Below are 14259 nucleotides of genomic sequence, written 5' to 3' on the forward strand. Positions count from 1 at the left end.
GTGGAAACGGGGTAGCTACCAAGGAGGAGTATACCTCCCTGGCTCACACTTGCAGGGAATCAGTTAGGAAGGCCAAAGCAGGATTAGAACTTAGGCTGGTGACAAAAATTAAGGACAACAAAAAGTCCTTCTTCAGGTATATAGGGAGCAAAAAGAAGGCCCAGGGTAGCATAGGACCCCTACAGGACAAACTAGGGCAATTGGTGACAGAGAAGGGGGACAAAGCTGAGATCTTCAGTGAGTTCTTTGCAGCTGTATTTCTAGACCCAGACCAAGACAAATCTCCCAGTTGGATCACAGATAGACACAGGAGGGACACCAGCCCACCAACTGTTAGTGCAGACTTAGTGAAGGGGCAGTTGGAGGGGTTGGATGTGTTTACATCAGTGGGCCTAGATGAAATTCATCCAAGGGTAAAAGAATTGGCCAGTGTCTTGCTGGCATGGCTGCTCAAGCACTCATGGTGCTCCGGTCAGGTCCCAAAGGACTGGAAAGAATTAGTGTGGTTTCTATTTTCAAGAAGGGGAGGAGGGAAGACCCGGGAAACTATAGGCCAGCTAGTCTCATCTCTATCCTTGGAAAAACTGGGAAAAATCATTAAGGATCACATTTGTGTGAGCCCAGTAGGGGAAATAATGCTGAAAGGAAATAAGCATGGATTCATTGCAGGTAGATCCTGCCTGACTAATCTTGTTTCTTTTTATGACCAGGTCACAATATGCTTAGATGCAGGAGTCAAGGTAGATGTCATCTACCTAGACTTTAAGAAGGCCTTTGATATGGTATCTCATTCTGTTCTCATAAATAGACTGACAGACTGTGATGCAGATGATTACATGGTAAGGTGGGTGGCAAATTGACTTAGGGGGTCATACCCAGAGGGTGGTAGTGGATGGGTTGAAATCGACCTGGAAAGATGTGGGTAGTGCAGTCCTGCAAAGCTCAGTCCTTGGCCTGGTGCTGTTCAGTGTCTTCATCAGTGACTTGGACAAGGCCGTGGAGAGCACTCTGTTCAAGTTTGCAGATGATACCAAATTATGGGGCAAAGTTAACACACCAGAGGACAGGAAATGGATCCAGGCAGATCTGGACAGGTTGGAAAAATGGGGAAGATGAAATAGGATGCAGTTCAACCAAGGCAAGTGGAAAAAGAACCACCAACACACTTACAGGCTGGAGGATGACCTTCTCAGCAGCACAGCAGCAGAAAAGGATCTTGGAAGCATAGTTGACTCCAAGATGAACTTGAGTTGTCAATGTGACAAAGTGATGAACAAGGCTAACTGCACTTTATCATGCCTTAGCAGACGCATGACTAACAGATCCAAGGAGTTTATGCTTCCCCTCTATGCAGCACTGGTCAGGCTGGAGTTGGAGTACTGCGTCCACTTTTGGGTACCAGACTTCAAGGGGGATGCGGAGAATCTTGAGAGGGTTCAGAGGAAGGTCAGAGGCCTGCAGACAAGGCTCTACAAGGAGAGGCTGAGGGACCTAGATCTCTTCAGCCTTTGCAAGAGAGGGCTGAGAGGTGATTTTGTGGCTGCCTATAAATTCATTGGAGGGGGGGCAGCAGGAAATAGGAGATGCTCTATTTACTAGGGCATCCCCTGGAGTAACTAGGAACAATGGCCACAAATTGACAGACAGCAGATTTAGGCTGGACTTTAAAAAGAAATTCTACACCGTAAGGGTTGCCAGAATCTGGCATGGGCTTTCAAGGGAGGTGGCGCTCTCCCCTATGCTGGGGGTCTTCAAGAGGAGACTGGACAAGCACCTAGCTGGGGTCATCTAACTCCAGTGCTCTTTGCTACTCAGGACAGGGGTTGGACTTGATGATCTACTGAGGTCCCTTCCAATGCTAACATCTATGTATCTATCAATTTTGGGGTACTAATGTCTGAGTCATCTCATTTCCTCCTTGTCAGTCTTATACAGGATGTCATTCCTTACCTCGAACTGTGGCTTCTGCTCCATAAGCTCTGGTTGCAGGACTTCTACATTCCAGCTGGCCACATTGCTTTCATAAACATGCCAAAATGCATCTTCCTGCCACTGGTTCACCCAGATCTGTCCCAGCCCAATCAGGTACTGGATATCCAGGGGCTCCTTGGCATTTTCCCCTAAACCCTCTGCTTCTTCTTTCTGTTCTGTCAGCCCCTCATCTGGCCAGCAACAAGGCTGTATGATTTTCAATACTTTTGGTTTGGCAGCTGTCTCTTGGAGGTTCTTTCATAAATGGCCAATCACTTCCTCATATCATGGGATTTGGCAAACACATGAAAAACCCTACTGGCAGGTTGTGGGTCTTCCCCTGCACTGTTAAATGGAGTCTCCACCACTTGTAGGCTGTGGTGTCCCCATGTAAGCATATCATTGTTATTGCCCCACTTGGTTCCCTGATGCCAGCCAGGATTAGGGAGGTTTGCACCATGGTCTGGGTACAACCAGTAGGACTGTGCAAAACAGCACCATTCTGCTTTGACTTGCATTTCAATGTTTCATTTCAAGTTTCATTTCTTTTCAAAAGTACTGTTGCGGTTCATTTTGTCGAAACTGTTTCACTGTTTTAATACTGTTTCAACGTTTAGCCCATAGACTATAATGAGGAAGCATGAAACTGTCTATAATTTTATCATTTCTTGCCTCATTCAGATGAGACTTGCAGGGATGGTAGCTCCTTCTGAGGAAATGAAGCCTGCCAAGTTTCAAGGTGCAGAGGTTTTTGGGAAACCGCACCTCAAGGTGTTGACAAGCAAAACTGTCACTTGCTGTCGGTGGCAGCCTCCTGCCATCCAGCAGGCAGATTGGGGGCCTGCACCCCCAAGAGGAGTCCAGCAGAACCCCACAGCCCTCCCGAGGGTGTAGGCAGACCGTCCATCTGCCTGTCGGATGACAGGAGGCTTCTGCTGCCAGCTGGGACCGGCACTGGGCGCAGCCCACACCCAGCATGGAGAAGATTGGTGCTGCTGGCCCTAGCCGGCAGCAGCAACCTCCTGTCATCCAGCAGGCAGATCAGGGGTCCACCCGCAGCCCTGGGAGGGCTGCAGGGGCTGTGCCAGACTCCTCCTAGGGGTATAGGCAGCCCCGAGTCTGCCTGCTGAATGTCAGGAGGCTGGTTCTGCCACCTGGGGCCAGCAGCAGCACAAATCTTCCCCTCCGCTGGGTGCAGGCTGCGCCTAGTGCCAGTCCTAGGTGACAGGAACAGCCTCCTGTCATCTGGCAGCCAGATCAGGGGCCTGCACCCCTGTGAGGAGTCCAGCACAGCCCTGCAGCCCTCCCAGGGGGGCGGGCAGACCCCCAATCTGCCTGCCAGATGAAAGGAGGCTGCCAGCACTGGGTGCAGCCCGTACCCAGCACTGGGAAGATCAGTGTTGCCACTAGCCCCAGTCAGCAACAACAGCATGCTGTCATCCAGCGCATAGATTCGGGGGCCTGCACCACTGGAACGGCCCCTGGATCTGCACCAGGTGACAGGCTGCTGCTGCAAGCTGGGACCAGTGCTGAAGTGAAATAAGTCCAGCTTTAAAACTCAAAATGTTTCAAAACGTTTGAAATGTTTTGCATGCCCTTGTTTCGTTTCAAAGCTGTTTCGAAGGCTTTTGGTTTGTTTCAGTTTCACTGTTTTGAGCTCAAAATGCATTGAAATGAAACACCTGAAGAAGTTTCACACAACCCTAGCAACCAGTGTCAACTACTGCATGGAGAATTTGTGCTCCTAACTACTTGCACTTCAGGTCTTAGTGGGCCTCAGTGGCCCTCCTTACAAAAACTACAGTCCATCTGCTCTGGCTTCTTGAAAGCCTTTTTGTCATTATTATTAGCATACAGTATCTCCTTTAGAGGCCAATGTTCCCCTTTTGCCTGGGGGCAGTGACTTGCTCTGTGGCCAAGTTCTCCACAACTATAGCATCTATCCTGCCTTCCCTCACCACGACCTCATCCTTCTTTTACTCCACCGGGTCCTCCGGCTATTCCTCTTCCTATGGCTAATAAAGCTTTATGCTTTTGTCTCTCTCTGTGCTCTTTTCTGCTTCTGCATAGGCCTCCATTAATCTTCAGGGCCTGCATCTCTGTCTGCAGTTGCACTCACTTCTGGGTTCTCTTCTCCTGGTCCCCAATAAATTGCTTGAGAACTATCAAGTTGAGTATCTCTTCTACATTATGTTTTTCAGGTCTCACCACTTCCATGCCAGGTGCCAAAGCAGCTGTAGTAAAGTTCAAGGTTTTTTCTCCTCCGGCATCTTTCTCTGGTGAAATTTCAACCTGTAGTTCTCTGTGGATACCTCCAACTGATACAAAATTGCTGCTTTCATCTTCTGGTAGTCCCCATCTTCTCGAGAAAGAGCCCTTTAAGTTGCCTGAGCTTTGTCTGTCAGGAGAGAACCCGGCTGATAGCCCTACTTGCCTCTATCACATACTGCTGCTGTTGCCATTCTCTTGAAAGCCTTAAGGTATGCCTCCAGGTCTTCCTAGGGCATGCAAAATTCCTCTGTCCTGGCTCCTGGTGTCCCAGTGGCATCTATGGTCTACTCATTCAAGGCCAGCTGCTGAGTAAACAGCAGTTTGTGGGTCTCATTCTCTTCCCATCTGGACTGTATCGGCTTGTCTATCTGCTCAGGCCACCCCTGCAGGAGGCATAGCAAACCCTCCTCCATCTGCCACCAGGTATCCATGTTTTCTGTGGTGGTTGGCATTCCCTCCATCTAAGCTGGGTCACTGTTTGCTGGCCAGTGTACCAAACTGTGGACGCATTACGGGTAGGTGCCTAGGCCTGGCTACCACCCTGACCCAGGATTGTCCTATGGGTGCTGCTGCCTCCTGTCTTTCTCACCCGACATGACTTGCTGTAAGTTTAATTCATTTAACAGGAGGCAGTTCACCGTTATTAAAATTAATCCTCCCACAGGTATGATTTATCACTTGCAGTAGTTGCCATCCAAATCGGCACGTGTCCCTTTAAGGGTTGCCCAGGCTTAATGGTTTGGTTGCCCTGTGTGTTTAAACTAAAAAGAGCACCTCTGGCTGGGAGCTCCACCATCCCTACACTCCTACACCCACTAGTAATTAACAGAAATATACAATAACAGAAAAGGCTGGGGCCATCTCACCCATGCCTGGGAGTGCTGCAGCTGGGAGCCTCTGCTCCCTCTCACTTCCTCCTTCTGGTTGACAACAGCTGCCTTTCATTCTCTGCCCAGACAGCGGGCCCCTCAGCCTGCTGCCACTTAGCCACACCCTCAGGTGAGTGCATTTATATGTGGAGTTTCCCCATGATCTAGTCTGGGCTGGGTTTTCCCTCCAACCCAACAACCAGCAGTTTCTGTGTTCCCTGCTCTGCCAGGGGGCATGGAAGGAGCACAGAGCTTTACTCTTCAGTCTGCTACAATTGTATAATTTGTTTATTATGTAGCATGTAGGTATATTTATATGGCACAATTTGAGTCTGGGACAAGGTGTATAAGGGATAGTTGTTTAGGGTTATATTTTGTGAGTCATGTTGTATGTATGTGGTATAGTGTGTGGTAGACTTATACATGGCTGAGTATACTTACAGTATATGTATCAGTGCTTTAATGCATCAGGAAGGATGATAAATGGGGTAGTATATTGCAGGTGTGCTTGTGTATACGTGGTTTACCGTGTAGAAGAGTTTTAGGTGTGGCAAAATAGGTGTGTCTGGTACACTGTTTGTGGTATGTGTGTTGGGCATATTGGGGGCCACTGTATGTAGGGGATCATGTATATGTTTGCTCTCATCTGTAGGTGTTAGGGGGCATAGTGTTTGTATTTGTTAAATTCTATGAGGTATTATGGGCATGAGCTACATTGATGTCCCAGTAAATCGTGGAGGGGATTTATTTATTTATTTTGTTTAGCATATGGAGTTTAGGCCAGTGTGAAGAGCTTGAAAGCCACCATGTAGCACTGTAAATGGACATGAGTCCACCATGTGTTTGAACTTGTCCACAAGGGCAAATGTTGTCATTGCAAAGGCCCAGTTGGTATAGGTTTGAGGCACAGTGACCTCGTCCAGTTCGAAAACAGTTGAGAAGTACCCAATAACAGCATGGCCAGTTATATCCTGGTTGACTGACTGTAGGGTCAGAGATAATGTGGTGACTGATTAGCATTTGTGCTGACCGTTTTTCATCGAGGGGATAATCAAGGGACAAAAGAATATGTGTCATGGTGGTTCTGGCTCTGCAAATCAGGGCAGACTTAGAACAGAATTCTGTTTCACTTCATGTACCCAAATGGCGTTTTCAGGCTGTGATTCTGTTACCCATACGATGTGCACTTGCAAATATCCATGCAGGTACTGAGCATGCACTGGAGACTATGTAGTGGCTGAGCAAGTACATGGAAATCCCCAAGGGGAGGGGGCGCATTTTTAGACCCAATAGCAGAGTGTTTTTGGCACTTACCCAGGATATAGCCCCCTCCGCCACCCTCCACTACGAGGCAGTTTGAAATTTTATTCCACACACTGACTTCTTAGTGTAGTGCTTTGGTCACAGGCCAGGCATTATCCAGTATTCTTTATAGCTCTCCTCTTGAAGCTGAGCCCCTGCACCTTGTATTTAATAATCATTGGATTAAATTGATGGAGAATAGAGAAACTTCTGCCCCAGTGAGAGGACAGCCTCAAACCTGTCATTTCTTTCCTAGCTCATGTAGTTTCCTTTCTTGACTGCCCAGAGAGGTGATTTCAAGAGGGGAACTGGAGAAAAGTATTCATAATGCCTGACATGGTGTTGTGGTTAAAGCAGTGTTCTTTGAAGTTCAAGTGAAGTTTATTAAGGAGGCCATCCTTGATGGACTGGCCCAGGCTAACTTCCTAAGGGATAGCCAGCACGGGTTTGTTGCGGGTAGGTCTTGTTTAACCAATCTCATTTCCTTCTATGACCAGGTGACCTATCACCTGGACGAGGGAGAAGAGATTGATGTCATATATCTTGACTTCAGAAAAGCTTTTGATCTGGTATCCCATGATCACCTCTTGGCCAAACTGCCCAGTTGTGGCCTTGGCTCCACCACGATCCACTGGCTGGGAAATTGGCTCCGTGGTCAGACCCAGAGGGTTGTAATTGATGGCAGTCATTCATCGTGGTGCCCTGTGACCAGTGGGGTCCCTCAAGGCTCTGTCCTGGGACCCATACTGTTCAACATCTTCATTAATGATGTGGACATTGGAATCAGGAGTGGACTGGACAAGTTCGCCAATGACACCAAACTTTGGGGCAAAGCATCCACGCCAGAAGATAGGCGGGTGATCCAGGCTGACCTGGACAAGCTCAGCAAATGGGTGGACGAGAACCTGATGGTGTTTAACACCGAAAAATGCAAGGTTCTCCACCTTGGGAGGAAAAACCTGCAGCATCCTTATAGGCTCGGCAGTGCTACGTTGGATAGCACTACAGATGAAAGAGACTTGGGGGTCATCATTGACCGCAAAATGAACATGAGCCTGAAATGCAATGCTGCGGCTAATAAAAACGACCAAAATGCTGGCTTGCATCCACAGATGCTTCTCGAGCAAATCCCGGGACGTCATTCTCCCCTTGTACTCGGCCTTGGTGAGGCCGCAGCTGGAGTACTGCATCCAGTTTTGGGCTCCACAATTCAAAAAGGATTTGGAGAAGCTTGAGAGAGTCCACAGGAGAGCCACATGCATGATCAGAGGTCTGGAAAACAGATCTTACGATGATAGGCTGAGAGACATGGGACTCTTTAGCCTGGAAAAGCGTAGGCTCAGGGGTGATCTGATGGCCACCTATAAGTTTATCAGGGGTGACCACCAGGATCTGGGGGAACGTTTGTTCACCAGAGCGCCCCAAGGGATGACAAGGTCGAATGGTCACAAACTCCTGCAAGACCGTTTCAGGCTGGACATAAGGAAGAATTTCTTTACTGTCTGAGCCCCCATGGTCTGGAACAGTCTGCCAGCGGAGGTGGTTCAAGCACCTACATTGAACACCTTCAAGAGTAAATTGGATGCTTATCTTGCTGGGATCCTATGACCCCAGCTGACTTCCTGCCCTTTGGGCAGGGGGCTGGACTCGATGATCTCTTGAGGTCCTTTCCAGCCCTGATGTCTATGAAATCTATGAAATCTATGAAGTGGAGCAGGGTCAAATCCTCTCAAGGGAAAGGAAAGAGGGGGGCCTAGACTCTGTGTCTCCCATTTCCTGGGAAAGTATACTAGACTGTTGGGGCTAAAGCAGGGTTGGACAATTACTTTGGTTGGTTAAAGAGTTTTGGTGAGCTATCAAGGGCCACATACGCAAAATCTTTTAGAAGATATCATTTAACAAATTATAGATTAAAAACAAATCACATGCTAAAATATCTACTATAACATATTTTAATTTTATTGAAAAAATATTATTTGTCCTGATTTGGGGGTTTTTTTTGAGTAGCTTATATAGAGACGATTGCATAATAGCTCAAAATAAAGTCTTACTCTTGTATATTGTATGTGGGGTGTGGATGTAGGGGGTGTACACATGTGGGGGGTGCTGCTTAGGCGCTAGGTCCCAGGAGCCAGCATGGGGGGCAGAGTGTGCACAGCAGAGCTTACCTGGGTGGTGCAGTGCAGGTACAGTCCACAGCTGTGGAGCCAATTGATCCTGGACAATGGGGCTGTTGGGGCAGTGAGCTTGAAGAGGGGGGGCTGGGATTCAGGATTCCCAAATTGTATTCCTCCCTGAGGCAGTGACTCCCTGCATGGCATTGGACCTACCTTGACCACAGTTCTCATTTTTTCCAGGCATGGAAGGATATTTTTCAGCTAAGCTTCTGGGTGATCTTCCTTAGTATGATTATCCAATCCACCAGGGCAGCATGGCTGTGAACGCTTGGGAGTATTGTTGTTACTCTCTGTGACTGGGGGCTGGGAGCGAGATGGGAAGGGTCCATAAGATACCCATGGCAGTCCATACTTTCCACCATGTGAGAGGTTCCCACAGAAACCCTACCAGTGAAGCGGTCCAAGAGTATCATGGGCTTACCTTTGGTGAGGGTAGGACAGTACAGTGCCTTGGGGGACTGTTCCAACAGCAGCTTTCTATCCTGTGGACCTTGTGCTCATTTAAGTTTGCTTTAACTTCCATTCTCCACAGATCTCCGGCCTCTGCCTGATGTAGCCATGACTGGGACCTGTACTCGAGAATGCACAGAGTTCGGCCACTCTGACACCTGCTGGATGCCTGGCCAATCCTCCCCAAACCGCAGGCCCAAGAACGCCCTCAAACTCTCTACCTTTGTGCCTTACCAAGACCGAGGGAGTCAAGAGCAAGTTGGGAATGGCAGCCCCAGACTCTCAGAAGAGCGCAGCACCAAAATGGCCAACCTCCGTCTGCTCCCCACGTACAGTGCCTTCAACAGTAGCCATGAGCCCTGCAAGGACTCCCCCATGGAGGAAATTCCTCTCACCCAGACCTCGGACTTCCAACCAGCCACCACCCCCTCATCCCAAACCACCAAGAGGGAGATCTACCTGTGAGGCTGAGCCTGAGGGGCAGGGAACAAACACATTTCTGAGGCCAGTGTCCAGAGGAACATTTGAAACTTTAATGCTTTATCGCTCCTGCAGCCGGTTCTCCAGGTTGTTCCCCAATTCCTACCCCACTGAGCAAGAAGCCCTAACTGGGTTCTGAGAATAGAGGGCAGGGCAGGGCAGGGGAAGAAGACCACCATTTTAACTCGGTTGTTTTTTTGGGGGGTGGGAGGGAAGGTAAACAGATAAAAACCTAAGGAATTTCTGAGCACTTGAGAGTGCATCTCTGAATTGCTGTGTCAGGGATGGCTGGGTGGGCTCCCAGTGCAGTGGACATGGCTGAGGTGAAGGGCTTAGTTACCAAAGGTCCATGCAGAGCTGGTGGAGTTCCTGGGGCACAGGACAGAGGTGTGTCTCCACGCACAGGGAGCAAGCTGCCTGTCTCTTTACTGTAGACTCCTGTAAATATAAATCTTAGGAATGACATTCAAGTCTGCCTGATTTAAACTTTTATTGTCCTTGAAACAAAAGACATTTGAATAAAACAAACCACAGGGAGCAAGTTCCAGCTTTGAATGGTTTGCCACATGGAAGAGCACATGGGAGCACAGCTTCCAGCCCACACTCTTGTTCTATATTGTAAATAGAGATGTGATTAGTCCCTGAAACAGCAACTGAGGAGCAAGAGAAGGGCAGCAGCCATGTCCTATCTGTGGAATTGTGAGAGCTTGACATTTTTTTCAGCTGAGACTTCTTTCTGGACATTGTCACTGTGCCCACAGATTTTAAGGTCCCCAGGTACTGTGTAGAGCCAGAATTCAGGGTCTGTATTGAGTGGTCTCTTTTGGCTCTATACCCTATGAATGCTTAAGCTGAAAGAGCTAGGAGCAGGCAATGGGAGCCCCATTCAATATTTACATCATTGTCTGTAGAAGCCCTTTGCATAGCTCTTCTGGTGGGGAAATGTCACAGGCCATCGCACCTCAGCCTGTCATCTTGCACCTCCTTTGGGGCAAGAAACTTCCACTGGGGACATCTGTGCCATGAATCTGACCGTTGACATGTCTGCCTGTAAGCCACCATTGCCTTTGTGAAGAGGAGCTTTGTCTCAGGGTCACGCTGGGGGCTGTTGGGTCCCTGGGCACTGGAATCCCATTGCCCTTAGGCCATAGGGCCACTCTCAAGGCCTTCCGCTTTCTCTTCCAGTGTCAAAGGCTGGCCAGTCTCACTGGCATGGCATCCTACTGCCCGTCCCCAGGCTCTGCCCGGTCAAGTGCCAACATCATTTGAACTTCCTTCTGCAGGGTACCAAATCCAGTGAGACATTATACAGTAGAGGGACAGAATGATAACAGCTCCAACAGGTACCCAGAAAGGTGGTCTTTAGTTTGGTCAGCTCTAGCAGGGTATGCCAATAGACCTCATTTTTGAGCTCCCATCCTCTGGAGCCTTAGGAGCTGTTCTGCTAATTTGGTCTCTGTCCCATTCATAACTGCTCCAACTCTGGCCTGATCCCAGTTCCAGATAACTGGGAAGTTCTGTCTAGGGTGGTGGTAATTCATTCTTTATTTTCCTTTAAGTAATCCTTCTTCCTTTTCTATTGGGGAAGCTGGGACAGGGCGTGCTGCATCATTGTTCTTCCCTTTCTCTTCAGCAGTTTTCATTGTTAGGATCTTCCTTAGGGAGTTAATCCAATGGTAGCAGCCTCCTTTCTTCATTGTTAGTCTCTATTTGATCTTTAAACATAGGGAGAGAGGAAGGAGGAGGGATCCCTGTGTACCCTTGTTGGGACATTGTGTATATGGGCAGTGGCCTGCAGGCATATTTTCTAATGTGATACTTGTGGTTAGCTCTACAGGCTTTACTGGCACAGTGTGAGGGCATTGTAATACTTGTCTCATCAGTCAGTGAGAATCTGAGACTCCCATGAAATTTCTGCAGTTATCTTTGAGGGGCTAAGAGCCATGGCATCAAGGGCCTTTCCCTTCCAGCACCTTCTTTTCCCTACTGATTATCCAGTATGTCTCTCACTAAATCGTTCTTCCCTTTTTGCTTTGGGCATGGGTGGTAGGAATGTGGTCAGTTCCTTGATGTAGCCACCCTCAGGACTTTGGGAACAGAGGGATACAAGCTGAGCCAAGGTTTTTCCCAAGGAGATTATGACCCAAAAGTAAAAAAACTACATGGAAGGGTGGCAGCAGGACTGGTTCCCAATCACCCTGCCCTGCTTGCTCCCCCAGTGTCCTGGTTCTCAACTCTTTTCTTTCCCCAGGTGATGTGACAAGGGACCATACTGTTCAGCATTGAAATGTACAGAGGTGCCACTTGGAGGAGGCAGGACCTTCCTCCTAGCCTCTCCTCTAATTACTCTTCTCTATTCAGGACACATGTTCCCATGGTCCCATGGGGAAAATAGGTGGCCTCCACATGGCCATCAAGGCATTCCTGTTTTACCCTTCCCCGTGGTGGTAGTATTTGAGGGCCCATGCTCTCTCTGGCCTGGCTGCTTGAGCATGTCACTTAAACTTGTTCTTGTTTTAGCTCTGTAGTTTCAGAGCCTAACTGGGCAGAATGTGCAATTTGGCCATGTAGGCCAGGATCTTTGATTCCTCTGCCAACTCAGCTGCTCACTCCTCCCACCTGGACTGGGATTAGTGGCAGCAATCCCCTCTGAAGAGGGACTCCTCGGGAGACTACCTAGTGCAGAGCTGAGGAACATTAGCCTTCAAGACAGATAAAATGGAGCCTGGGGTTCCTCTGGACCTGGCTTGCATGATGGCTGTAGTTCTGAAGGAGCCTTGGAGCTTAGGGCTCTTCAGTTTGATTTGGGAACCAGGGGTTGCCTGAGGCATCATTACAACTCCCTCAGTCTGAACCATTGTGCGTCTCAGGCTAGTTTGGGAATGAGGAATTTGCCCTGAAAAGTCAAGGCAGAGGTATTACTAGGGATTTGTCCCTGATGGTGAGGCTGAAAACAGATGATGTTGGGAGTCGCCCCCTGGCAAGGTGTAAGGGACTGACTCCCAAGCTGAGAGCAGAAATGTTACTAGGGCAAGAACAGAGATCATTTTGGAGATTAGTCTGAGAGACAAGGGTGGAGATGGTGTTGGGGATCAGCATGGGGGAATAAGCTCTGGAAATTAGCTTCAGAGATCAGGGCAGAGCTGTCACTAAAACTCAGGTCCCAGGATGAGGTAAGGAATTGGTGCTGGGGATCAGTTCCTGGGACAAGGGTGGACCTGCCACTAAGGATCAGTTCTGGGGATGAAGGCAGAGATAAAGGTGACACCTATTTTCCAGGGCATAGGATGTGTTGGGAACTGGCCCCCATGGCAAGAGCAGAAATGACACTTGCCAGGATTCCTGAGGGGAACATAGAAATGGTAAGAGGCATCAGTCCCCTGGATCAGGTCACAGGTGTAAGTGGAGATCTGTCTGTGGGGCAAGAACAGAGATGGCACTGGTGACTGGCATCATGGTGAAGGGATCAGGTCCTGGGATTAGGACAAAAATGGTGCTGGGAGTCAGTCCAGAGGCAAAGGTGGTGTTCATGCTGAGGATTGCAGCCCTGCTAGAGGGTGGAGATGCTGGCAGGGAGAAGCTCATTTGCACAACTATAAGAATGAAAGATAGCGCCTCTGTGCATGTGGGGGAGAGAAAGCTCCAGTCTAGACAAGCACAGTGAAGGAGGAATCTGGGGGTACCAGAGCCTCTGAGGAGGGGGTTCACTGTATCTATACTGCACTAGGACAAGCCAAGGGGTAAAACCAAAGGTGGGAGCCAGGGAGCAGATGGGCTGCTTAGGAAGAATCCAAGTGACCCCTTTGTAGCTCTTCGGTGTTGGTTCTATTTATACAAGATTTAATTTCCTTGCTTGTGATGCCTTGTTTTTTGTACAGTTTTATGTACATGCAGGTGTAGCTTTTCTAAAGGAGAAATCCTATGGCAAAGTAAATTACCCAACTATTTTTCAGATGGTGACCTATGTCTAAGGCAATGCCTCTTGCTAAGGTTGTATTGCTCTCAATGTGTGATGCATTTCCCTGTGCAGGGAAGGCTTTGGGCCTTGGGTTTGATTTTCCCCAGGCGCTGTGAGCACAATTGATTCCCTTGTATTTCTTTCTGTTTGGAGCAGTGAGCATGACACCGTTGTGAGCCCCTTTTTGTTCTCTCCTGTTCTGTTTGTTTGCTGAGCTGTCAGATGATCAACTCCCTTGTAATTAACCCTTCCCAAAGCTTTACAATAAAAGTGTGAAAACCTGGGTGCCTGTGCCTGGATTTTTCTGGCATGTTTGTGTCTTGTCGTGTCTTACCCTATGTTCTAAAGGTTCTTGGAGAAGAAACTCTCCAGTAGCTTAGGGCTCCGAAGAAAAAATAAATTCCCCTAGACTCTTCCCTGGACTGAGTAGAGGATCTCACCCCTGGCCCAGGCCATGAACCTTTCAGTACTTACAAAAATGAGTTAGCCAAAGGTATAATATGATGCTTTGCAGAGAATGCAAAAAAGGGACTCAAGCAATGTCATTTGGCAGATTGGGTAATTTCCACATGCTTGGCAGTCCTGGGGTGCATTCATTGCTCACATGTCCAACTGGGCAGCAAGAAACCCCCTGAAGTGCTAGGACATTGCCATTGTGCCTTTCCACAACTTACACACAGTTGGCAATTCTATTTCCCCAGAAGTGTAGACATGTAAACATGCACATGGCTGAGCATATGCAATTGTGAAGTTTGTGCAGTATTGAGAGAAGGATCACAGA

The 14259-nt window shown here is 48.5% G+C and overlaps 1 protein-coding gene across 2 annotated transcripts in view; it reads left to right on the plus strand.

Moving 5' to 3' along the window:
• The window catches only part of PCDH1 (protocadherin 1), a 219122-nt gene extending 205360 nt beyond the window's left edge, over positions 1-13762 (plus strand). For both annotated transcript variants that reach the window (XM_090065274.1, XM_090065275.1), the window contains exon 5: positions 9123-13762. In XM_090065274.1, the coding sequence (XP_089921400.1) occupies positions 9123-9505 (383 nt within the window). In that variant the 3' untranslated portion in view covers positions 9506-13762. The remainder of the gene's footprint in view (positions 1-9122) is intronic.
• Positions 13763-14259: the final 497 nt, after the last annotated feature.

The sequence above is a fragment of the Crocodylus siamensis genome, chromosome 10 (assembly GCF_052110815.1).
Source record: "Crocodylus siamensis isolate JL-2025a chromosome 10, ASM5211081v1, whole genome shotgun sequence".
NCBI lineage: Eukaryota > Metazoa > Chordata > Crocodylia > Crocodylidae > Crocodylus > Crocodylus siamensis.